The 27,648-nt window shown below is 43.8% G+C and overlaps 1 protein-coding gene across 8 annotated transcripts in view; it reads left to right on the forward strand.

The window, feature by feature from the left end:
• The window catches only part of TNFRSF21 (TNF receptor superfamily member 21), a 145,251-nt gene that overhangs the window by 61,818 nt on the left and 55,785 nt on the right, over positions 1-27,648 (forward strand). For all 8 annotated transcript variants that reach the window (XM_056563868.1, XM_056563870.1, XM_056563869.1 and 5 more), the window contains exons 2-3: positions 7,662-8,274; positions 13,674-14,111. In XM_056563868.1, the coding sequence (XP_056419843.1) occupies positions 7,662-8,274; positions 13,674-14,111 (1,051 nt within the window). The remainder of the gene's footprint in view (positions 1-7,661; positions 8,275-13,673; positions 14,112-27,648) is intronic.

Genomic DNA, 27,648 nt, shown 5'->3' on the forward strand with positions numbered 1-27,648 from the left:
GGGCGTGACGGCCATCACGCCCCCTCCCATAGACTTGCATTAAGGGGGCATTGCTGTGATGTCATGTGCCTCCACCCGCATCGCCAGTCATCTGGCACAGAGAGAAGTTCGCTCCGTGCACCTGATATCTGGGGTGCCACAGCCAAGATTGCGGGGGTCCAGCCATTGGGGACCCTTTGGATAGGGGAAAAGATGTCTAGGGGCGGAGTACCCCTTTTAAAGGCGTTGTTGGGCAGTACAAATAGCTTTGGAAAGGGGTCAAGCTGGCTCAACTAGCGTTATTTTCCTACTGATCCCCACTGCTGATGATCCAATGGTGCCAAGGTCCACACTGATCTCCACCTCCTGGTCCCCATTTTGGCATACTGGTACTGTCCGCTCAGCCAATCACATACTAAGGCAGGTCACAGCCGATCTCCACTTCCTGGGTATTATTTTGGCATACAGGAAATGGCCGGACAGCCAAACACTGTCTAAGGCCAGGCACCACTGTGGCCATAGATTGGCTCAGCAGCATTTCTTGTGGTTGAAGACAGGGGCCGGGAAGCGGGGGCATGGGCACTATGGCAACGACAGCAGAGATGCATTGCCATGGTTTTTTACTATTGAATATTTTGAATAACACAGGTACTACATGATGTAGCAAAAAAAAAACTGTATGGAGGGAGAAGGGGTGCGATGCTTGTGCATTCCATTTTTGGGGTTTGGGGTAGCAAGCATGAGACAGAAGCCTTGTCCTTCAGTGACTCGTCTTGGTCATAAGTATTGTCAGAGGGACAGGCACTGCAGTGACATTTTCTAAAAGTAAAAAATCTCTCCGTACCAGGGTGGTGCCTCCACGGATGTTTGTGGTCAGGATGAAAAAAAGGAACAGAGTCTGACTCGTGAATGACTGCAGCATAGTACTGTGTGCTGCCAAGGCTACATTTAGTAAAAGGTCTTAAGACAAATGTCTGGGCAGTGCGTGAAAATGTTGTGATGTATTTCCTTACTAGTTCTTGGTGGGGCATTGTATTTTTTATTTTATTTTATTTTTATATAATCCCCTATATCCTTTTGGCTCAACTCTAAGTACGGGGAAACCTCTTTGAGATGACCACCCAAAATTGTGGTCTTCTAGGAGGGTACTCTCCTCAAAGAATGCATAATAAATTTGGAACTGAGAAGACCACCTCCGTACCCAGATGAAAATGTTAAAGAGGTGGTGTATTGGAAAAGGTTTCACTGTATACACAAGTTGGTTTTTGGCCAACTTTAAAGACCATTTATCCTGGGAGCTCTTCTGGGTGGCCACCAAGTTTTCTTGATAGGTTTAGATGACTCTGCTCAGATGCCCTAATGAGGCTTTTTATTTAATAGACTTCCCAATTTGTCTCTCTCCAATTGGTAGGCCCATTGATTTTAGTGGACGGCATAAAATGAATCTGGTAATAGCCGTTCCTGTTGTATGATCACGCCCCCTCCCATAGACTTGCATTGAGGGGGCATGGCTGTGACATCACGAGCGGGCATGACGTTTCAAGCTTCCGCTCCGCATCGCCAATCATCCGGCACTGAGCGAAGTTCGCTCCGTGCACCGAATGTCTGGGGTGCCGCAGCCGAGATGCGGCTAGGGGATAGGGGATAAGATTTCTCGGGGCGGAGTACCCTTTTTAATTGAAAAACTGTTTAACCCCTTGTCAACAATGTTTGTACAGTAAGCAGATCGGAAAAAAGGTCTTTCACTAATGGGCCATATAAAAAAAGAAACCAGCCAACCAGGGCCACCTCCAATTATCTAAATTTTATGTTTTTATAAACTTTCATTGAGTGGTGGTCTTCAGGGGTCATCTTTAGCCCCAACACCTGGTTGTTTCAGGTACATGTGAAGGTCCAATTTCCAAGACGTCATAAGAGTCATATCAAAACTTGGAAATTGTACTTTGAACAACCAAGTGTTGGTGTTGAAGACCACCCCTTAAAGTTTATGGAAACCTAAAATGTAGGGCAATGGAAGTGACCATGGTTGCTTGGTTATCTCTCCATCAAAATTGGCACCATTTGTTGAGCTGGAGCAGGAATTAAGGGGCCTACTGGGCATGAAGCATTGGCATGACTGTCATCTAGTACAGTGGTTCTCGACCTTTTTTTGCCCGAGTACCCCTTGACAGCCCATTCCCAAAAAAATTGAACCCCCATATTAGAGACATTTTGTAATATTTATAGTTTTATTCAGATGCTTTACTTTCCTCTATAACAGCCCCCCCCGTTCCTCTCCTTATCTCACCAGTCCCCCGATTTACAGGTGACATCTTCTCTAACCGGAGTTGTTTACTTTTCTTTTCTTCACTATCTGGCCTAGACCGCCATTAAGATTTCTCCCATACAAGACTTCTCCACAGAACCAGCCAAACAAACATTTTAGGCTCTTTTCTGCAGTACAATACCCACCTCTTTACACACTCCCCATGTTTATTGTCACACACAGTAATAGTACCCACTTTGCATCCCCATAAAGATGTTAGGCCCCCTCTGTGCCCCCCAAATATAGCTATAGGCCCCCAAACTGCTCCCTTTATATAGTTGTATTCCGCCATACTGTCCCGTTTTGGTGCTCCTCTGGTCTGGGGACCTATTGTTATGGCCCATAGCAGTAGGTCCCCGGTCTGCAGGGGCAGTGGAGCAACAAAGCGGATGGTAGTTACTGCCCACAGCAGCCCAGTGCCCGCGCTTCCCCTTTGCTGTCCTCCTGCTCCGCTCCTCGGTGCAGTGACCGACCATTTATTTCAAAGTGGTCCAGACCAGTAACCAGTGGTTGTGGCTGCCATTACTGATTTTTTTTTTTTTCAAGTACCCCCTGGAGAACTGCTACCCCTGGGGATTCTTGTACCCCAGGTTGAGAACCACTGATCTAGTATATATACAGTATGAAATATTCTGGCAGGTTATTTACCCATTCAGCTTTGAAGCTGTTGAGTCACTTTAAGAGCCGTTTTCATGTATTAGGTTGCAGGCTTTTATAGTCCTATTTTGACACCGCACCTAGTGTTTGTTTTTGTTCTCCATGGCAACAACAAGAGCGGATTTTTCAGTTTTATCAGTATATACGGTATATTCAGTCTCCTCTCAGTTGCCCAACTTGTTATTTGTAGACCCCTTCCCCCACTTTACAGTCGTTCTTGTACTGGTGACAGGATGTGGTTCTTATTTTAAGATAATCATTTTGCTGTTTTATGATGTCTTCAGCAGTTACTAGGTGTTTTTTGCATTGATCTGCCCCTAAAGAAAGACCTTGAATTTCTGGTTACACTACCCTCCTCCCTGATGGGGCACAGCTTTAGACAGGTGAAGTCTATGAGAAAGGAAGGGGATAGGTTAAAATAAATGGAATTTTTACCAGCAAAAAATCCTGCTTCTGTACTAACAATCGTCAGGGCCTCCTGGGATAGTGGGATAATGCATAAAAAGTAAAGTAATTCTGAAAAAAAAATTCACATATCCTGAGTTATATCCTGTATTATACTCCAGAGCTGTACTCACTATTCTGCTGGTGAGGTCACTGTGTACATACATTACATTACTTATCCTGTACTGATCCTGAGTTATATCCTATATTCTACTCCAGAGCTGTACTCACTATTCTGCTGGTGAGGTCACTATGTACATACATTACATTACTTATCCTGTACTGATCCTGAGTTATATCCTGTATTATACCCCAGAGCTGTACTCACTATTCTGCTGGTGAGGTCAATGTGTACATACATTACATTACTTATCCTGTACTGATCCTGAGTTATATTCTGTATTATACTCCAGAGCTGTACTCACTATTCTGCTGGTGAGGTCAATGTGTACATACATTACTTATCCTGTACTGATCCTGAGTTATATCCTGTATTATACTCCAGAGCTGTACTCACTATTCTGCTGGTGAGGTCACTGTGTACATACATTACATTACTTATACTGTACTGACCCTGAGTTATATCCTGTATTATACCCCAGAGCTGTACTCACTATTCTGCTGGTGGGGTCACTGTGTACATACATTACATTACTTATCCTGTACTGATCCTGAGTTATATCCTGTATTATACTCCAGAGCTGTACTCACTATTCTGCTGGTGAGGTCACTGTGTACATACATTACATTACTTATCCTGTACTGATCCTGAGTTATATCCTGTATTATACTCCAGATCTGTACTCACTATTCTGCTGGTGAGGTCACTGTGTACATACATTACATTACTTATCCTGTACTGATCCTGAGTTATATCCTGTATTATACTCCAGAGCTGTACTCACTATTCTGCTGGTGGAGTCATTGTGTCCATACATGTCTTAGACTACTTTCACACTGCCGTTGTGACCCGCCCGTAACGGGTCCATGAGGGACGGCCGGTTCCCATTCATTATAATGGGGTCTATTGTTTTACAGGAGTATAACGGTGCATGCACTAATTTTTCTCCCACTATACTCCCATTGTTTTTCAACGGCCGGTGTACTGCCGGGTCACAACGACAGTGTGAATGTAGCCTAATCCTTTATTACATTCTAGAGCCGTGTTCCCAATTCTGCTGTTATTGGAAACATTCAGCTTGTTTATAGTCCTTGAATATCTTACTCATATGACGTGGTTTACATTTGACCTTAGCTTGGGCCACCCGTAGCTTGCAAACATTGCAGTTCTTCTCCAGAGGAGAGTGCCATATAGAGTGTGGCCAGTCGGGGTGGGACCCACAAGGGCTTACCTTTCTCTCTCCAGAGGCCTCATTGCCTCTCCGGAGGCCTAATTTTTTTTAAATATTTAATAAAGAAAATGGCTCGTGAAAATCCCAAAAGTCCCCCTACCTACTGGGACACTAACCAGTCCCGCAGCATCTTGTCCATGGGTCATGGACAAGTGATGACTCATGGACAAGGCTGCATGAGCAGGAACACCAATCACCTCCCACCATCACAAGGAGGGACACGCCCCCTCCCACCACACACCAATTACCTCCCACCACCACAATGAGGGACATGCCCCCTCCCACCACACACCAATTACCTCCCACCACCACAATGAGGGACATGCCCCCTCCCACCACACACCAATTACCTCCCACCACCACAATGAGGGACATGCCCCCTCCCACCACACACAAATCACTTTCCAACACCACAAGGGAGGGACACTGAGCTAAGGAAAATTGGGTATTTTTATAATAAATATAGGTGATAGAGGCATAAAAATTACATGTACATGGTCAGGATTAGCTGCTGAGTAACATATTATTTATATTTTTTTGTGTGGGATCTGACAGGTACACTTTAAGGACTTGGATCTTTGTTAATTTCTGATCGCTCTGATCCAGGTTCCGCAGAATTCCCTTTCACATTATGTTTAGTCAGACTCCAGGAATGCATCTAGTTATACATTTGTAAGGTTCCAGTAACTAAACCGTGAGGTCATCATTGCTCCTGCCAATAACAATGGGTTACGATGCCTACGACGGGTGACTGTGTGTATTTCCGAAAACTCTATCGGATTATTCACGGGTCTTAGTCATCAGCTTAAACAGGTTGTATCTAATGATTTATTTGCCTGTTTTATTACTAACAATTAAATTGTTCATTAGAAGATGCTAAAATGAGGAGGCGTACCTGTACGTGACTGCCAGATATATTATTAGAAGTATTACCTACAGGTAGAACTGGAATCTGCATCCTCCAGATGGAGGGAAATGTGTACATGTAAAAAGTTGTGGGGCCAAAGGGGTAAGGTTTCTTCTTGAGGAGATGATCTTAAAGGTGCTTGAAGGCTTCATGCTCCACTCCAAATTCTGGAAAAGAAGAATATTCCAAGCAGATTTCTCGTGCCACCTTTTCCAGGTGACTTTTACTCCAACTAGGAGTCTTTAAAGCAGTGGTCTCAAACTGTGGCCCTCCCAGATATTGCAAAACTTCAACTCCCAGCAACATGACTGGAAAAGTCATGTTCGTATACCTCTAGAAATGGTGACGTGAGCTGCTTTAAATATCCTTTTAAATATTTCTTGTTGGCGTTAAAGGGGTACTCCAAAGCCATTACACTACCCACATATGTTCCCTGTAAACAATCCTGCCCGATATGCATGGCTCCTGTGGCCCCTGTTGTCTTCTCTGGCTGCTTGATATTCTTTGCCATCTTGCTCTTCCCTTGCCTACATCTCCCAGCAATCATTGCAGCTCGGCTCTGCAAGCTAGCTCACACTCTGAGAGCAGCCCCCACCCTCCTGCTCTAAGCAGCAAAGAGTGATTTAGTATCGGATTGGCTCAGACTGCACACACCTCCCAGTTCTCAGCACTAAAGGGAGCATTACTCATCATTGCAGGGGATAAATTACATGGTCTGTCTCTCTCAGAAGTGTGGGGGCTGCTTTCAGAGAGGGATTTGGACAGATACAGAGTGGATGGCTGGATGATGTCATTCCCTCACTTCATGCATGTGACAACCAAAGAGGGGAAACTGTTCTATATAGCAAATGAATGATGTTTAGACCAATAAATAGGTTGATGAGGGGGAAAGGAGGAGCTATGGGTTTAGTAGTTAAATTTGGATGTTGTCATCTAAATGGATAACAACATTTTACCCATATGTATTCCTTTGGTTCAGTTTTTGCATAGTCCCATAACTCTCATAGACAGCAATGGAAAGACGAGTGCTCATGGTCATCCTGGTCTTTCCTTCTTCACCCTTTGTTGGTTGCTGCCTGCCATTACAAAACTGAGTCATGGGACATCCATTCTCCAAATAGAAGGGTGGGACCATTACCTGTTGGTGCATCTATAGGGTATGTTATTAGTGTCTATTAAATGGGTTCTACCAAAAAGGACACTTATTACCTATCTGCAGGTAGTTGATCAGTATCTGATCATTTCTGATCCAACCACTGGGATCCCTATTGATCACCAGAGTGGAACGTTGGTTAGGCATGTGCTCTGCTGCTCCATCCAGCTCTGTGAGACCAGTTAAGCTATACTCTAGGCCATCTTTTAACCAGGGGAACATGGGTGGGACCCCTGTTCTTTTGATCGATGGGAGTTCCATTAGTTGGATCACCCATCCTTATGGAAAGGCAATGTGTGTCCTTGGAAATAAACCTCCTTAATTTCAATGTTTAGATTACCCTCTTACAAATGATGTCTTCGGGATTACTGGTATTTGCCACCACTTAGGGATCCAAATGCTGGGACCCCGACTGATCAGATTTAGAATGGGCCATAGCACTAAAGTACTTTGTGGCCCCCTCAGTCTCCATACTGTACAGGAAACCTGAATAGTTCTGTGTTGCCATTTCCTGCAAAGTTGGTGGCTCAGATGTACAGAACTAAAACCAAAGGACCGGGCACAGGTAGCTGGAACTAGGTATATAGATACAGTCCCAATATATTTAGCAAAATAACAGGTAAACACGTGCAAATAAGTGGTGCTCAACTTGTATAGAAAGTAAGTCTTGTATATGTACACCAAAGGGGCTTCTGCAGCCTTCCTTCTTGGAATTCGTAAGAGTCAGACATGTGCCAGTGTGAACATTTCTTAGCCTAAGGCATTACTAGTTGATAATCATGGACACGTTATTTATAAAGTTAGAATTTTTTGGATATTTTTCCACATATCGTAAATAATTTGTTCTCTTTTTTTCACTCTTAGATTCTGCTTTGCCATCTTGAAATCACGGGAGGTGATCCGGTGCAATTTTCCGATAAAAAGACAATGATTCTACCATCTGGGAAATATTTCTACACCAATCCCGTGTCGAAGATAAATGTAACCTGTGACAAATGTCCTGCTGGAACATACGTGTCCAAACACTGTACCCAGTTTGCCCTTCGTGAGTGTAGCCCTTGCCCCAACGGCACCTTTACAAGACATGAGAATGGGAATGACAGGTGCCATAACTGTAGTCCACCATGTGAACCATCCATGGTTGTGAAAATGCCTTGTTCTGCCTTGTCTGACCGTGAGTGCTCATGCCCGTCTGCAGCGTACCTCCTCAATGGCACCTGTGTCAATCACACTGTGTGCCCTGTAGGATGGGGCGTGAGGAAAAAGGGAACAGAGACTGAAAATGTCAAATGTAAGCTGTGTGCCCACGGTACTTATTCTGATGTGCCTTCAAGTTCTTTGAGATGTAAGACCCATACCAATTGCTCAGCTCTGGGCCTGATCGTCCTGAAGCTTGGTACAAATGAACGGGACAATATATGTGGGCCTCTACCCTCCTCCTCTTCCAAAGACTATTATACTCCTCCTGCCGAATATGGTAAGTTGTATGATGATCTTATTTTAAGAACTCTACTGACTCTCTAACCTTTACTTATACCCCAGAGCCTTTTACTTTAGACCCATATTCCTTTGCCACATATTGTAGGCCCATCTTCCTGTGCCTCATCCCTGACACTAATACCCCTGTGCCTCATCCAAATAGGCATTCAATGAATACAAAGTTCAGCTCACCTTCCACACTGTTGTGCACGGACCTGCACTCGGCTAAGTGCTCACAATGTCAGGAGCTAAAAGGAGGTGATCCAGCACTTGAAAAGAACTTGCAGCTTTATTGGATTTTGTATCAGATAACACAGTTAAAATCGTTCACTCTTGCATCATACGCGTTTCAAGCGCATTTGAGCTCTTCATCGGTGACCAACGGTCACCGATGAAGAGCTCGCATGCACTTGAAACGCATATGATGCAAGAGTGAACGATTTTAACTGTGTGTCATTTGATGAAAAGAACTTGCGGCTTTATTGGATTTTGTATCAAATAACACAGTTAAAATTATTCACTCTTGCATCATGCGCGTTTCAAGCTCATACGTGCTCTTCATCGGTGACCGATGAAGAGCTCGCATGCACTTGAAACGCGTATGATGCAAGAGTGAACAATTTTAACTGTGTGTTATTTGATTAAAAGAACCTGCGGCTTTATTGGATTTTGTATCAAATAACACACAGTTAAAATTGTTCACTCTTGCATCATGCGCGTTTCAAGCTCATACGTGCTCTTGAAGAGCTCGCATGCACTTGAAACGCGTATGAGGCAAGAGTGAACGATTTTAACTGTGTGTCATTTGATGAAAAGAACTTGCGGCTTTATTGGATTTTGTATCAAATAACACAGTTAAAATTATTCACTCTTGCATCATGCGCGTTTCAAGCTCATACGTGCTCTTCATCGGTGACCGATTAAGAGCTCGCATGCACTTGAAACGCGTATGATGCAAGAGTGAACGATTTTAACTGTGTGTCATTTGATGAAAAGAACTTGCGGCTTTATTGGATTTTGTATCAAATAACACAGTTAAAATTATTCACTCTTGCATCATGCGCGTTTCAAGCTCATACGTGCTCTTCATCGGTGACCGATGAAGAGCTCGCATGCACTTGAAACGCGTATGATGCAAGAGTGAACAATTTTAACTGTGTGTTATTTGATTAAAAGAACTTGCGGCTTTATTGGATTTTGTATCAAATAACACACAGTTAAAATTGTTCACTCTTGCATCATGCGCGTTTCAAGCTCATACGTGCTCTTCATCCAAATAGGCATTCAATGAATACAAAGTTCAGCTCACCTTCCACACTGTTGTGCACGGACTTGCACTCGGCTAAGTGCTCACAATGTCAGGAGCGAAAAGGAGGTGATCCAGCACTTGAAAAGAACTTGCAGCTTTATTGGATTTTGTATCAGATACCACAGTTAAAATTGTTCACTCTTGCATCATACGCGTTTCAAGCGCATGTGAGCTCTTCATCGGTGACCAACGGTCACCGATGAAGAGCTCGCATGCACTTGAAACGCGTATGATGCAAGAGTGAACGATTTTAACTGTGTGTTATTTGATGAAAAGAACTTGTGGCTTTATTGGATTTCGTATCAAATAACACAGTTAAAATCGTTCACTCTTGCATCATACGCGTTTCAAGCGCATGTGAGCTCTTCATCGGTCACCGATGAAGAGCACGCATGCGCTTGAAACGCGTATGATGCAAGAGTGAACAATTTTAACAGTGTGTTATTTGATAAAAAAATCCAATAAATCTGCAAGTTCTTTTCAAGTGCTGGATCATCGCCTTTTTGTTCCTGACCCTGTGTCTCATCCCCTTTAAACTGTTCCTCTGTGCCCCATCTCCTAGATCCATGTGTTGGCACTATATAAATAAAGATTAAGAAAGTAGTCCAGCGCTAGCAGGACTAGTGTTATAAAAGATTCATCTTCATTTCAAATGCAATAAAATAAGCAAAATAGCAAAGAAAGCTACCAAGTGCAATGAGTGTCTCTCCGCCTGCAGAAAGCTTTGCAGGTGTGTCAGCACTAATTTAGGAGCAGTACACACGTGTGCGGTATGCTTTTTGATAAAGTGGGCTACCACGAAACGCGTCCAGCTATATTCCTGCACTTAGTATCTATATTTGCTTTTTTGCTGATTTTACTGCATTTGAAATAAAGATGAAGCTTTTCTACCACTACTCCTGCTAGTGCGGGACTACTTTCTTAAAATGGATTGACCACTGGCACAGTGGCGTTCCGTGCGCTGGGATTTCTTCTGTGACCTTTGGTGAGCTGATTTCCTACATATTCGTCATAAATAAAGATATTATTATTTAATTGTGCCCATTCCCTTAAAATATTTTTTTTTTTAAATCAACTGGTGCCAGAAAGTTAAACAGATTTGTAATTGACTTCTATTAAAAAATATTTAGCCTTCCAGTACTTATTAGCTGCTGTATGCTACAGAGAAAATTGTTTTCCTTTTTGAATTTCTTTTTTGTCTTGTCCACAGTGCTCTCTTCTGACACCTGATGCCCGTATCAGGAACTGTCTAGAGCAGGAGAAAATCCCCATTGCAAACCTATGCTGCTCTGGACAGTTCCTGACACGGACAGAGGTGTCAGCAGAGAGCACTGTGGACAAGACAAAAAAATTCAAAGAAAAGAATTTCCTCTGTAGCATACAGCTGCTAAAAAGTACTGGAAGGGTAAATATTTTTTTAATAGAAGTAATTTACAAATCTGTTTAACTTTCTGGCACCAGTTGATTTAAAAAAATATTTTTTTCCACCGGAGTACCCCTTTAAACTGTTCATCTGTGCCCCATCTCCTAGATCCATGTGTTGGCACTATATAAATAAAGATTAAGAAAGTAGTCCAGCTCTATCAGGAGTAGTGTTATAAAAGCTTCATCTTTGTTCCAAATGCAGTAAAATCATCAAAATAGCAAAGAAAGGTACCAAGTACCATTGAGTGTCTCTCCATCTGCAGAACATTTTGCGATCAGAAATCTTATCCCCTTTCCTTTGGATAGGGGATAAGATGTCTAGGGGTGGAGTACCCCTTTAAAAGGGGTATTCCTGGAGAAAACTTTTCTTTTTATATATCAACTGGCTCCAGAAAGTTAAACAGATTTGTAAATTACTTCTATTTAAAAATCTTAATCCTTCCAATAATTATCAGCTGCTGAAGTTGAGTTGTTGTTTTCTGTCTGGCAACAGTGCTCTCTGCTGACATCTCTGCTTGTCTCGGGAACTGCACAGAGTAGAAGAGGTTTGCTATGGGGATTTGCTTCTAGTTCGCGAGACAGGTGTCTTCAGAGAGCACTTAGACAGAAAAGAACAACTCCATTTCAGCAGCTCATAAGTACTGAAAGGATTAAGATTTTTTAATAGAAGTAATTTACAAATCTGTTCAACTTTCTGGAGCCAGTTGAGATATATATATAATATATATATATATATATAAAAAAAGTTTTTTCCTGGATAACCCCTTTAAGGCTTTCTATAGGAAAGGAAACTATAATTGAACTTTAACCTAGTTCTGTATCACCAGTGTGACTGGTGACTTATAAGTTGGACAGTCTTTTGCATTGCATGTTCCCTGATGGCGGAAGAAACGGAATTCTTTAACATTATCCGCTTTTCTCTTGTAACTTCTAAGTGTAATGAAATGGCCGCGAGCCAAAGATTATCTGCTGAAAGGAGTAAATATTCATTGGACGTTACACGGAAGTAGTGCAATCCTCTGCTCGGAGTCGGAGACACAGTGTTCCATTGGCTTATATCCAATGTCAACTCATTGTTATGTGCTAATGGTCAACCGAAACCCGTACAGAGTGGGTGCATGTGTCTTATCTATGACGTTGATTGGTTATATACTTTGTCTTGTTTAAACTGTATAAATCAACATAAAGACCTTCTACTATAACTGATAAGTGTTAGGTTTTTAACATCACTTAAAGGGCAGTTCCAGTCAGATCTGATATCTGCCTCTATGATAACTCATTAATTCTTTATTCACCATCTTATTATTTTTTTCCCCTTTCCTTCAAGAGTACCTCTCATGATCTTGTTAAATTTTATAATCCTCCCAGTTCATGGCCCCAATCATGATACCCCCCCCCACCCCGCCTTTATTATTTTTTAGTTTTCTACCTTGATCTTGCTCTGTATTTTCTGCTCAGTCTCAGTCAGATTCACAGACTGGGAAGGGGCATTCCCCACAGGCATGACATCATCTGAAGCCATACAGGGGAGAACTTCCTCCCTCACTCAGCTACACACAGCCCAGAGCAGTTCAGTGTGTGATGAGCTATGATTGGATAAGGCTGCACACACACCCTCAGCATTTCCTGATTTTGGACTTCTGCCAGGCCAGCAGGAGTCCAAAGTCTGTGTTCAAGAGATGGGGGGAAATGTGTTCTGGACAAGTAGGGAGACGCCTAATGGCAGCTTTTTTTAAACACAAAACATAGAAAACTTCATTTTTTTTTTTTTTTTTTTTAAACAAAGTACATTACAAAGATTTTTTTTATTTTTTATTTACCATAATGAGTGCAATAGCAAAAGTTAGTGTTAGTGCACATTTAATAATTTTATTTTATTTAGAATATAGGAGAGAGAACAGATTTTGTATTCTTTATGATGTGGGAGGAGCCTTTTCTGGTGCTCTTTGTCACCCTCTGCTGAACAGTGCAAATTTAATGTACCAACTGTTGGACCCCCCCCCCCCCCCACGATCTAAAACTTCTCCACAGGATAGGGGATACGTTTTATTGCACTGGAGTACTCCTTTAAATTTCTTCTCAGGTTAGCTAAGGTCAAACCAACAAAACTAATAACCTATGAATTCCCAGTTGAATTTAATGGTGAAATCCACGAGTCATTAATTCAGCTCAGGTAATTAGGAAGTTCTGTGAGCTTTTCGTGTCAGGCATGGATGGCTAATGTTTAGAATGGAAAGCTAATGGGGGACGGCTTCCAAGTTCTCCTCTACCGCCCATGTCCCTACACAAAGCTCTACTTCTTCTGCGCTTGCCTTTCGCGGTGCTCACTTCTGGTTTCCTAAATTTTCCGAGCAGCAGGTGTGCGGTTTAGTGATCCCTTGTCTGAGCTGGTTGAAGACACAGGCTCCTGCCAGAATAAATAGGTGATGTCATATGGAGTTCGACAAAAGGGGTTGTATGCAAGTTCAGGTTTGGTAAGGTTGAGAGACGAAGCTCCCGGTTGGGACATTCGTGGCTTTCTATACGGAGGTCGGTCTCTGTGCAGAACATCGAGGTCCGGAGGTTCCCAGACTCAGAGTTTAGTTCTTTACTTCTGTTTTTAGCAGTCTCTCATGGCTCTGAATTCCCGACCTCAATGTCTTCTTCTTCTCCTTGTCTTACAGAGCCGACAGATGTTTACAACGATACTGAAAAGAATGAAACAAAATACTTGAACATGACGGAAGATCAGGGCATGGGGCACCAGCTGCAGACTCCGGACAGGAGGCAGCCACAGCTGACAGATGATGTCCAGCAACCCGGCGTATCAAGAGGCGGAGGCGAAGGACTCAAGAACGCTGTTTATAAGACCACTAAAAGGGGTCCTCCCCGCCAGGTCCCCCACCACTTTGACATCAACGAGCACTTACCTTGGATGATTGTACTCTTTCTTCTGCTGGTACTTGTCATCATTGTTGTTTGCAGTGTCAGGAAAAGCTCCCGCACTCTGAAAAAAGGACCAAAGCAGGATCCAAGCTCCATTGTGGAAAAAGCCGGCTTCAAGAAGTCTTCAGCAGTGACCCAAAACAGGGAGAAGTGGATCTACTACTGCAATGGGCATGGTGAGTAGAATTAAGATGGTGCCATTTTTTAGGAGTGGTCTTCAGATGTTACATAGAGAACGTATCTTCTCTATGTAACCCACATGGTCCGATTATGGAGGCCAACAAGAAGATGTTTAAGTTTTCCATGTATGGACCTTAGTAACTCTAGTCTTAGTTGTCATTTTCACTGTTGAGTGTTTGTGACGGAGGGTGCCATGATCTCGTAGACAGCAGGAACCATATTAACAAGTGGCCATCACCATAGGACTATTTTCTGAAGTCTGTATTTAAGGTTAAGGGTACGGATGGTGGTCAAGTCTTGACCTTGGTAGTCAAGTAGACCACAACCAATCAGATCGCTTCTTTCATTTTTCAGAGGCCTTTTTCTAAAAATGGAAGAAGCGATCTGATTGGTTGCTATGGGCAACTTAGCAACTCTTCCTCTGGACAGGTTATGATTAAATCTCCTCCATAGTGTGAATGGGCCCTTACTATCGCCTATGGGGTCATGAGGCAGCTTGTCACCTAGCAACCAGTCTGTTTCATATTAGGCTGCATTCACACCACGTTTTTGCAATACAGTTCTCGTATACGTTTTCAATTTGAGAACCGTATTGAAAACCGTACGCATTGACTCTCCATTGAAAACCGTATGCCCAACAATGCATCCGGCTGTGTCAGTTTTGCGTCCTGTACTGTTTTGTCAGTTTTTTTCCCCATACCCAAAACCGTAGCCCACCACGGGTTTGTCGTCCGGGTGAAAAACCGTATTGAAACGTTTTTTTTTTTTATATGGGAGTTAATAGGAACCGTATGTGCGTACGGTTCCATCCGGTTTTTGACTTTGCACAGTTATTTTCTTGGAATTTCAATCAAACAAGGGAAACTTTATTTGTAATGGAATGAAAAGTGAACAACTTATACGTTTTTTTTTCTTAAAAAACGGATGCAACCGGACATCCTTTTTCAAACCGTATACGGATTAAAATTTGTTCACACGTTTTGATACAGTTTAGTCCGGTTTTGAGGAATCCGTTTTTTAAATCAAAAACCTGATACGGGAACTGTATTGCAAAAACGTGGTGTGAACCCGGCCTAACTCAGGTCTTCAAACACAAAACTGAAGACATAGGGGGAGACAATAAAAAAAAATAAAAAATAAAAAAATCTACGTCTTTGTTGCCCGTAGCAACCAATCACAGAACAGCTTTCGCTTCATATTCTCGTCTTGATAAACGAGTTTTGTGGTGATTGGAAGCTTTGGGCAACGATGACGGTTTTCATTATCTGTCCTGCTGTGTCCAGTCCAGTGTTCCCCAACCAGGGTGCCTCCAGCTGTTGCAAAACTACAACTTCCAGCATGCCCGGACAGCCAACGGCTGTCCGGGCATGCTGGGAGTTGTATTTTGCAACAGCTGAAGCACCCTGGTTGTGAAACACTGGTCTAGTCCATGACACCAAACAGGAAGTCTTTTTCATGCTCGACCCCCTCCTGCCCTGCTTCCGGCATAGCAAATTTATAAAAAATCCTTAAAAATTTTTATACCAGCTTTAGGGTGGGTTCACACCACGCTTTTGCAATACAGTTCCCCGTATCAGGTTTTTGATAAAAAAAACGGATTCCTCAAAACCTGACTAAACTGTATCAAAACGTGTATACAAATTTTTATCTGTATACGGTTTGAAAAGTGATGTCCGGTTGCATCCGTTTTTTAACAACAAAAAAAACGAATATGTTTTTAACTTTTCACTCCATTATGAATAAAGTTTTATTTGTTTGATTGAAATTCCAAGAAAAAAAACTGAGCAAAGCTGAAAACCGGATGGAACCGTACGCACGTACGGTTCTGTACGGTTCCCATTGACTCCCATGTTAAAAAAAAAAAAAAAAAAAACTTATACAGTTTAATACAGTTTTTCACCCGGACCAAAAACTGTTTTCTGTCCGGGATAAAAAAAAAGTTAAAAACCGTATGGTTTGAAAAACGGAGACAACCGTATACATTATGGTGCATACGGTTTTGAATGGGAAGTCCATGGTTTTCTGTACGGTTGCATAAGTTTTTTTTAAATGAAACCGTATAGTAAAATCGTGGTGTGAACCCACCCTTACGTGGTTTTCAGTATAGGGGGCAGTGTTTCCGTTTTAAAATACATACGCCTGGCTAGGTCTGTGCGCAGAGGAGAACAGTCCATATAAAATCAGCTTCATTGAGAACCTTACACCTTGTGTCAGTGTTTCCCTACCAGGGGGCCTCCAGCTGTTGCAAAACTACAACTCCCGTTGTAGCTTTACAACAGCTGGAGGCACCCTGGTTGGGAAACGCTACCTTGTGGAATGTAATGATCATAAATGAGCAAGTGGCCGACCAGCTGATAAATCAATACGGTAACCTGGGAAGACTGTAAATGAAAAGCGAATGACGTCATCTGATGAAGGTCGCAGCTTAACAGGACCCCAACCCCCTCCATGTCTACGCCCATAACAAACACGTATAACATTAGGGTAAAAATGTATGAACTGGCGTACACTGGCGGTGTTTTTATTTATTTATTTATTTATTTATTTTTTTCTTTTACGGCTTTGACTTGTGACAAAATTATCTAATTTTGCAAAAATATTATTTTTGTATTCTATGCACTGGTTAGTGCGCCAAATTTATCATCTGTGCAAAAAATGTACCAGCTGGCATTTTTTTATTTATTTATTTTTGCAGGGGCTTTTTGTCATTTGCACAAATATATGAAGTGACAGGCGCAACAAAATAAATTTTTTTTTTCACAGCAGCTGGGAAAAACCACACCCTAGCGCAGCAGGTTACGCATTGCGCTAAAATCTGCGCTAATAATAAATTCCCCCCCCCCCCCCTAGGTGTCCTTTTGACTATGCAGGTTTTTGGAAGAAATTAGCAGTATTTTTCGAATCCTGGTATGAAATCCATTTGCTTCTCTAGGGGGGTAGCTTGCGTGTTAAAGCTGCAGTGTGGCGCTTGCATTGAGTTAACCAAATTGGTGCCGGTCAAAGTTGCAGTGTGGCGCAAATCTGTCATCTAAAGTCGCTCTAGCCCCTTATCAATGATCAAAACCAGCGCAAGGGAAATGGGCGGAACTTACCCTTTGCGGCCAATCAGATTGCGGCTCTCCGTTTTGAGTGGGATATGAAAGTGGCAGCCTGAACCTTCTTACAATTTGGATGTGTTCCTCATGATTCGTGCACACAGTCCGATTCTGTTTGTATGACATGGAAGGTGCGGTGAGGGCCCACACGCTAGACCAGGGTTTTTCCAATCAGAGTGCCTCCAGCTGTTGCAAAACTACAACTCCCAGCATGCTGGGAGCTGTAGGTTTGCAACAGCTGGAGGCACGCTTGTTGGGAAACACTGCATCGGCCCTGTGACACGCGAACATAATATGAACATGTGCATGAAGCCTGAAGGCGTGTCATGGGTTAACAAACACTGGTCACAGCCTACAGGCTCCGCTGGGATCTGTAGTTCGTAGACGACTCCTATCTATTCCGCGCAGTCGTCCTTGCAGAAGGCGAGAGCGCTCCGAGAGCGTTACTATTTTGGAAACTTGGGATAAGTGGGCAATTTCAAAGAATATAATCCTGTTCTGTGGTTACCATGGAAACGGCAGGCAGTAGTCCATACAGCGGCAGCGACGAATAGGGTACGTGTGAAAACATATAGTAGGGACCTCCTGTTACCTATCGCCCGTTGCGTTTTAACCTTCTGCAGCCTTCATCTTGGATGTACTTGTTCATCCTTATCCTCCTGGTGCATGCAATTAACCCCCCCCCCCCGCTAACTATGCACACCTACACGCACTGGCTACTTTATTAGATACACCTGTTCCATTGCTTGTTAACACAAATAGCTAATCAGCCAATGACACGGCAGCAACTCAATTTAGGCATGGACACATGGTCAAGACAACATGTTGAAGTTCAAACCGAGCATCAGAATGGGGACAAAAGCTCTCCGGCTGTTACAAAACTACAACTCCCAGCATGCCCGGACAGCCATTTTGTAACATCTGGATGCCTACCACTTTTCTAGACAAATTATTTTTACAAAATCCATTTAGTGTATTGTCGGACCTAAAGAGATTTGTGTTGCTGCTGTGTTTTCCGGATACGATGATACAAACCCTCAGCTGTGGGAAGTATTAGAGCTGTACAGGATATACATAGGATTGCTTCTACTCTACGACAGCAAACGGAGCTCTTGAAAATAGAAAGAAATCGATACGTAAAGCATATTAGAAAGGAAAAGCATTCGCGCTAGGGTTGCAATATTTGCGGTAAAATAGATAGATTCCATCTTTGGCGCAGAGACAATGCTTCTCTATGACAAGCAAGGTCGTGGGCATCGTGCTTGATGCGAATTTACCAGATTTTGGAGTTTGAATTACATTTGGCAAGGTTTCAGCCTGTACACCCGTTGTGCCCTGCGCATTAAAGGGGTACTCCACTGGAAAACATTTTCTTTTAAATCAACTGGTGCCAGAAAGTTAAACAGATTTGTAAATGACTTCTATTAAAAAAATCTTAATCCTTCCAGTACTTATCAGCTGCTGTATACTACAGAGGACTGACCACAAGTGCTCTCTGCTGACACCTCTGTCCATGTCAGGAACTGTCCAGAGCAGGAGAGGTTTGCTATGGGGATTTGCTCCTGCTCTGGACAATTCTGGACATGGACAGAGGTGTCAGCAGAGAGCACTGTGGTAAGACAGAAAGGAAATCCAAAAAGAAAAAAACTTCCTGTGGAGCTAACATCAGCTGATAAGTACTGGAAGGATTAAGATTTTTAAATAGAAGTAATTTACAAATCTGTTTAAATAGGCTATCCAGGAAAAAACTTTTTTTTATATATCAACTGGCTCCAGAAAGTTAAACAGATTCGTAAATTACTTCTATTACAAAATCTTAATCTTTCAGTACTGATGAGCTTCTGAAGTTAAGGTTGTTCTTTTCTGTCTAAATCCTCTCTGATGACACCTGTCTCGGGAAATGCCCAGTTTTGAAGCAAATCCCCATAGCAAACCTCTTCTAAACTGGGCATTTCCCGAGACGCGTGTCATCAGAGATGATTTAGACAGAAAAGAACAACCTTAACTTCAGAAGCTCATAAGTACTGAAAGGATTAAGATTTTTTAATAGAAGTAATTTACAAATCTGTTTATCTTTCTGGAGCCAGTTGAGATATATATATATATATATATATATATATCAACTTATATATATATATATCAGTTTTTTTTTCCCCTGGATAACCCCTTTAACTTTCTGGCACCAGTTGATTTAAACAAAAAAAAATTCCCAGCGGAGTACCCCTTTAAACCCTCATTAGCGGTCCGTCTCCCTTTGGCCAGGATTTATGGTTCATAATAGCTATAACACAACATTCACTTTGTGCCAAGTGCCCCCCGAGGCGAGGGCTTTATGAGCGCCCGCGCAGGATAATAGACGCTCTTCGCTTCGGCTGATTAGCTGGGTACGTGCCTGGCGTGGACGGAACAGGTCTGAACCGGCCGCGCGGTGCGGCACTATTTAGAGGCTGTATGGGCGGCGTGATTCACAAGGCTTTAATCCCAGGGAAAGTGACTTTGTGAGGCTCCCTCTTTGCTGTGCTTTTTTTCTTCATTCTGTGTTCCAACAATAAAGGCTGTCTGGGCATGCTGGGAGTTGTAGTTCTGTGACCGCTAGAGAAAGGCAGGATGGGTAAGCCTCCTATTAAATAGCTTTCAGCTGTTTCTTACTATAATCGAGAGCTCTGTTTGCTGTCGTAGAGTAGAAACATTCCTCCGTATATCCTGTAGAGATCCCGTATATCCTGTAGATGTTGCAAAACTACAACTCCCAGCATGCCCGGACAGCCATTGGCTGTCCGGGCATGCTGGGAGTTGTAGTTTTGCAACAGCTGGAGGGCCCCAGCTTTGATACCTATGGTCTAGTGCTGTGTTTTCCAACCAGTGTGCATCCGGTAGTTGCAAAACTACTACTCCCAGCATGCCCAGATTTTTTCTCCCCCCCCTCCGGAGTACCCCTTTAATAATTTAGTTTACGTTAAAGTCTGAAGAATAAAATCTGCAGCATCAAATATGCATATCAATATATCAATAATACACCTTTAAACAAAAAGCCAAGTTCTGACACATTCCGGGGCCCCATTTATAATTCAGGTGTCTTGTTATAGGGCCCTTTTGGGTGTCTTCAGTCTCCATGGCTCGGGTGTGACTGCTCCCTCTGTACCCCCTATAGCTTTGGCCCTGGCTGCAGACTATTGCACCATTCAGGTGTAACTATTCACACTGGGGGGAGATTTATCAAAACCTGTCCAGAGGAAAAGTAGCTGAGTTGCCCATAGCAACCAATCAGATCGCTTCTTTCATTTTTCACAGGCCTAAAGTTGCTGAGTTGCCCATAGCAACCAATCAGATCGCTTCTTTCATTTTTCACAGGCCTAAAGTTGCTGAGTTGCCCATAGCAACCAATCAGATCGCTTCTTTCATTTTTCACAGGCCTAAAGTTGCTGAGTTGCCCATAGCAACCAATCAGAGCGCTTCTTTCATTTTTCACAGGCCTAAAAGTTGCTGAGTTGCCCATAGCGACCAATCAGATCGCTTCTTTTATTTTTCACAGGCCTAAAGTTGCTGAGTTGCCCATAGCAACCAATCAGATCCCTTCTTTCATTTTTCACAGGCCTAAAGTTGCTGAGTTGCCCATAGAAACCAATCAGATCGCTTCTTTCATTTTTCACAGGCCTAAAGTTGCTGAGTTGCCCATAGCGACCAATCAGATCGCTACTTTCATTTTTCACAGGCCTAAAGTTGCTGAGTTGCCCATAGCAACCAATCAGATCGCTTCTTTTATTTTTCACAGGCCTAAAGTTGCTGAGTTGCCCATAGCAACCAATCAGATCGCTACTTTCATTTTTCACAGGCCTAAAGTTGCTGAGTTGCCCATAGCAACCAATCAGATCGCTTCTTTCATTTTTCACAGGCCTAAAGTTGCTGAGTTGCCCATAGCAACCAATCAGATCGCTACTTTCATTTTTCACAGGCCTAAAGTTGCTGAGTTGCCCATAGCGACCAATCAGATCGCTTCTTTTATTTTTCACAGGCCTAAAGTTGCTGAGTTGCCCATAGCAACCAATCAGATTGCTTCTTTCATTTTTCAAAGGCCTAAAGTTGCTGAGTTGCCCATAGCAACCAATCAGATCGCTACTTTCATTTTTCACAGGCCTAAAGTTGCTGAGTTGCCCATAGCAACCAATCAGATCGCTTCTTTCATTTTTCACAGGCCTAAAGTTGCTGAGTTGCCCATAGCAACCAATCAGATCGCTACTTTCATTTTTCACAGGCCTAAAGTTGCTGAGTTGCCCATAGCAACCAATCAGATCGCTTCTTTCATTTTTGAAAAGGCCTGTGAAAATATGAAAGAAGCGATCTGATTGGTTGCTATGGGCAACTCAGCAACTTTTTCTCTGGACGGGTCTTGATAAATCTACCTCACTATGGCCCAGATTTATCAAAGAATGTCTACGGTAGAGCTATTTTCCCACATATATTTGGGTGGTGGGTTTGACTATCGTGCATCTTATTTATCAGGAGACGCAGCAGGATGATGAATTTTGCGCAGCTCTGCTGTGGTGGGAAAAGCTCTACCACATACACTTTATCTAGACACTTGTGAGGGAGGGAAGTAGACACTTTCCCGGGTCCTGAATTTGGCAGGTTAGGTGTTTTTACTTTCACAGAGCTGTCTGGACATTTTTACTTGGATTTTAGACGCTACAATAAAATTTGATTGCGGTGTCTAAGGGGTTAAAGCCGGGCATTATCGTGATCGGTGATGTCTGGCATTAGAGATGGGACCTGGTGGCCGATAGACGCCAGGACCACTCAACTATGACCTGCGCTCAGCTCCTGAGCACGTATCATAGAAAAGCGGGACGCTGTCGTCCACAGGAGGTTAAAGGTTGAATTGTGGAAGGTAGAAATTATTCTCACGCCTACTGGCAGGGGGTGTAGCTTTGCGCCTAATAAAGTACCTTTGCGCACAAAATATCGACTTTTGACAAAAATTGCAAATGATAAATACGTGACCACCGCATGGTCAAAAAGAAAAAGTTCTACGGGTAGGCAAAAAGAGTAAAACCGTCTATATCAAAAGGCGCATAAAAGTCTCAAAATATGCTGCTTGCGCCTGAACTGCGCCAAAACGTAGACAAAAAAAATGCTCTAAAAGCAATGATAAATCTCCCCCTATGTTTTCCTGATGAGACTATTACAGATGGGCTCCGCTCTGCCCGCTCCTCGCTCTAACAGGTTTCAGTTTAGTTTTTTTGCCTTCAAGGCGTCTTAATAAATCAAACAATTTGGCTTGAACCTTGAATGAGTTTTAGTCCAGATACTTCCAGCAGCCGCAGAATCTGATAGATGAGCGTTCTCCGTTCCGGGATCCTGTTTGTTTTATGTCATTTCCCAGACTCTGACCTTGTGTTTAAACGGCAGAGAACATTCACTGTCTATATAGATTGCCGATACAAAAAATATATATATACACTGCTCAAAAAAATTAAGGGAAAACTTTAAATGGGCTCTCTCCTTAAAATGTGTTTTTGCTATTGCACTCCTTGTGGTAAATAAAAAATATTTCTATGTATAAAGTGGGGGTACACTTTCCTCAAGTCTGGGCTTGATTATCACCAATAAATGGGTGTATATAAAATATAAGATATACCGAATATACTCGAGTATAAGCCGACCCGAATATAAACCGAGGCCCCTAATTTCACCCCAAAATCCCAGGAAAAGTTATTGACTCGAGTATAAGCCTAGGGTGGGAAATACATCATCCCCCCTGTCATCATCCAGACCCCCGTCATCATCCCCCTTCATCATCACCGCCTGTCATCATCCCCCCTTCGTCTTCATCCCCCTTGTCATCATCCCACACCCCTTCATCATCCCCTTGTCATCATCCCACACCCCCCCTTCATCATCCCCTTGTCATCATCCCCTCCCCCCCTTCATCATCCCCTTGTCATCATCCCCTCCCCCCTTCATCATCCCCTTGTCGTCATCATCCCACACCCCCCCTTCATCATCCCCCTGTCATCATCCCACCCCCCCTTCATCATCCCCTTGCCATAATCCCCCCCCTTCATCATCCCCTTGTCACCATCCCACACCCCCCCTTCATCATCCCCTTGTCATTATCACCACATGTCATCAGCCCCCCCCCCCCACCTTCATCATCACCACTTGTCAATTTCTGATACAGTGGTCTTCAACCTGCGGACCTACAGATGTTTCAAAACTACAACTCCCAGCAAGCGCGGGCAGCCATCGTCTGTCAGGGCTTGCTGGGAGTTGTGGTTTTGAAACCTCTGGAGGTCCGCAGGTTGAAGACCACTGCGGCCTTCGACATCATCCAGCGCCCCCCCCCCCCCCCCCCCTCACCCCCTTTAGTTTTGTACTCACCTCCGCTCGGCGGGACGTTAGGGTGCGCTGGTCCGGTGCTGCAGGACTGTACGGTGGGGAGGTCGTCCAGTGGGATAGTGGTTCCAGGCTGCCATCTTTACCGGGGGGCCTCTTCTCCGCGCTTCGGGCCCGGAATAGAGGTGTTGCCTTGACAACGACGCAGAGGGACTTTGGTAATGAACGTCCCTCAGCGTCGTCGTCAAGGCAACGTGAATATTCTGGGGCCGGGCCCGAAGCGCGGAGAAGAGGCCCCCCGGTGAAGATGGCAGCCCGGAACCACTATCCTACCGGACGACCTCCCCACCGGACAGTCCTGCAGCACCGGACCAGCGCACCCTAACGTCCCGCCGAGCAGAGGTGAGTACAGAACTAAAGGGGGTGAAAGGGGGGGGGGGGGCTGGATGATGTCGAAGGCCGCAGTGGTCTTCAACCTGCGGACCTCCAGAGGTTTCAAAACTACAACTCCCAGCAAGCCGATGGCTGCCCGGGCTTGCTGGGAGTTGTAGTTTTGAAACATCTGGAGGTCCGCAGGTTGAAGACCACTGAGGGCGGAGAGTTCACTCGAGTATAAGCCGAGGGGGGTGTTTTCAGCACGAGAAATCGTGCTGAAAAACTCGGCTTATACTCGAGTATATACGGTATGTAAAAAATGATGAAAATGATTTAGATCCAGTGAATTCATTTAAAACAACTTATTATTACAATGATAGTGCTTGTGGTGTCCTTTGTAGGGCCCTTACATCGGACTCACCATGATAAGCAAGGTAGTGAATGTATAGAATATTCATACAATGAAATAAAATAGACATATAATATTCAGGGTAAAAAATTGCTATTGCTATTGAAAAAGAGGTAGATGAGTACCTCGAAACGCGTCTAGCCTCTATTACCTGTACCCCAGTATTGGCAAACCTGACAATCTTTACTATCATTCACCGGATCGCAAGAAATTTTCTGGAGCACGCTTTCGGGGTTGTGCGCATCCCGCCTGCCAGCGGACGTCTCCCAGGTGAAAAACTTTTTCCGGAAACCAGGCTCCAGGACATTGCTGGTAAGAGGCAGAGTGTGCCAAATCCCCAAATCCACTCACAACTTTCCCTGTGCTGCCGGGGTAGAGTGGTCCACATTTGAGAGGCCTCCACCGCTGTAGAACGCAGCCTCATGCACCCAAAGGATTACAAGTAAGAGACTATCTATATCCCACTCACCAATCTCTATCCCTGTGCCGCCAGGGTAGAGTGGGATACACACTAGGAAACCCCAGCGCCGCAGAGCGCATTGATTTTAACCCCTTACTAACACGCTACCGCATGCAGTATCCTGACCAGATACGAGCTATACAGTGGTCCCTCAAGTTACAATATTAATCGGTTCCAGGATGACCATTGTATGTTGAAACCATTGTATGTTGAGACCAGAACTCTATGGAAACCTGGTAATTGGTTCTGAAGCCACCAAAATGTCATCCAAAAATAGGGAAAAATGAGGATTAAAGATAAATAAGTAGATAACTAATACAGATAAACCAAATCCTTACATATAAAAGTAAGAAAGATCTGCTGGGAGCTGTAATCACTGTCTATGTCAGTGTTTCCCAAGCAGGGTGCCTCCAGCTGTTGCAAAACTACAACTCCCAGCATGCCCGGACAGCCAAAGGCTGTCCGGGCATGCTGGGAGTTGTAGTTTTGCAACAGCTGGAGGCAACCTCTTTGGGAAACACTGGTCTATGTAGAGGACAGGAGCTTCTTCAGGGTCCTGTACAGAACACACAATGTCCTAAAAAAAGGAAAATGGAGCCACCCTCACCTGGTGTCCAAAGGAGCAGCTAACCCTGGTACAGGTAAAGTGTACAGAACATGTAATACCTCCCTGTACTGTAGGGGGCACTACCAGACACCAGTCAGTGCATACACTTCAGTAATACAGGGGATTTACCAGTGAATGCCCATTCTGATTGGTCGGTTCTTCCAGCCATTGACACGTTTCGCAGATTCCATAGCATTGTATGTTGAGTCTGGTTTCAAGTTACAATGGTCCAGAAAAGACCATTGTATGTTGAAACTATTGTATGTTGAGGCCATTGTAAGTTGAGGGATCACTGTACAGAGACATCGCCACTCAGACTATTTGTAATCAACCATACAAGGCGCGATCTCCGTGCATACATCTATAAGCGCTACAGACTATTGGCCACCCTGAGATACCAGCACTTCTTTACCCTGTATATTATAGGTCTATTTTATTTTATTTCATTGTATGAATATTTTATACATTCACTACCTTGTCGTGGTGAGTCCGATGTAAGGGCCCTACAAAGGACACCACAAGCACTATCATTGTAATAATAAATTGTTTTAAATTAATTCATTGGATCTACATCCTTTTTTTTTTTTTTTTTTTACATATTTTATATACACCCATTTATTGGTGACAATCAAGCCCAGACATGAGGAAAGTGTACCCCCCCACTTTATACATTGTTCGCAGGTTGTATGGGATACACATTGTTCGCAGGTTGTATGGGATACACATTGTTTGCAGGTTGTATGGGATAAAAAATATTTCTAATATACTTTGTTTTAAAAAAATGAAGTTTTCTATGTTTTATTTGTGCTTAAAAAAGCTCAAGAGCACATTTCCCCGCATCTTATACACAGACTTAGGACCGAAGTCCAAACACAGGAAGTGCAGCCTGGAGTGCTGAGGGGGGGTTGTCCAGCCTGATCCAATCATAGCTCCTCTCACACTTAACTGCCATATGCTGTTGGTTGGACACCCCCCCCCTCAGCACTCCAGGCTGCACTTCCTGTGTTTGGGCTTCGGTCCTAAGTCTGTGTATAAGATGGGGGGAAAATGAGCTCTTGAGCTTTTTTAAGCACAAATAAAACATAGAAAACTTCATTTTTTTAAAACAAAGTATATTAGAAATATTTTTTATTTACCATAAGGAGTGCTATAGCAAAAAATTGTTTTAATGAGAGTTACCCTTTAAACAACACAATGTAACTCCAAGTCAATGTCACTTCTGTGAAATCACACTGTCCACTCAGGAAGCCACACTGTGTCAATCAATTTCACATGCTGTTGTGCAAATGGAACAGACAACAGGTGGAAATTATTGGCAATTAGCAAGACAGACCACTTCTCAGTTCCTATGCTTCATGATGTTTAGCTCTCTTTTTGAATGCTGGCGGTGCTTTCACTCTAGTGGTAGCATGAGACGGAGTCTATAGCCCACACAAGTGGCTCAGGTAGTGCAGCTCATCCAGGATGGCACATCGAGCTGTGGCAAGAAGGTTTGCTGTGTCTGTCAGCGTAGTGTCCAGAGCATGGAGGCGCTATCAGGAGACAGGCTAGTACATCTGGAGACGTGGAGGAGGCCGTAGGAGGGCAACAACCCAGCAGCAGGACCGCTACCTCTGCCTTTGTGCAAGGAGGAGCACTGCCAGAGCCCTGCAAAATGACCTCCAGCAGGCCACAAATGTGTCCACTCAAACGGTCAGAAACAGACTCCATGAGGGTGGTATGAGGGCCCGACGTCCACAGGGGGGGGTTGTGCTTACAGCCCAACACCGTGCAGGATGTTTGGCATTTGCCAGTGAACACCAAGATTGGCAAATTCGCCACTGGCGCCCTGTGCTCTTCACAGATGAAAGCAGGTTCACACTGAGCACATGTGACAGGGTCTGGAGACACCATGGAGAACGTTCTGCTGCCTGCAACATCCTCCAGCAGGACTGGTTTGGCGGTGGGTCAGTAATAGTGTAGGGTGGCATTTCTTTGGGGGGCTGCACAGCCCTCCATGTGCTTACCAGAGGTAACCTGACTGCCATTAGGTACCGAGATGAGATCCTCAGACCCCTTGTGAGACCATATGCTGGTGCGGTTGGCCCTGGGTTCCTCCTAATGCAAGACAATGCTAGACCTCATGTGGCTGGAGTGTGTCAGCAGTTCCTACAAGAGGAAGGCATTGATGCTATGGACTGGCCCGCCCGTTCCCCAGACCTGAATCCGATTGAGCACATCTTGGACATCATGTCTCGCTCCATCCACCAACGCC

This window comes from Hyla sarda, chromosome 3 (genome assembly GCF_029499605.1).
Source record: "Hyla sarda isolate aHylSar1 chromosome 3, aHylSar1.hap1, whole genome shotgun sequence".
Taxonomy (NCBI): Eukaryota; Metazoa; Chordata; class Amphibia; order Anura; family Hylidae; genus Hyla; species Hyla sarda.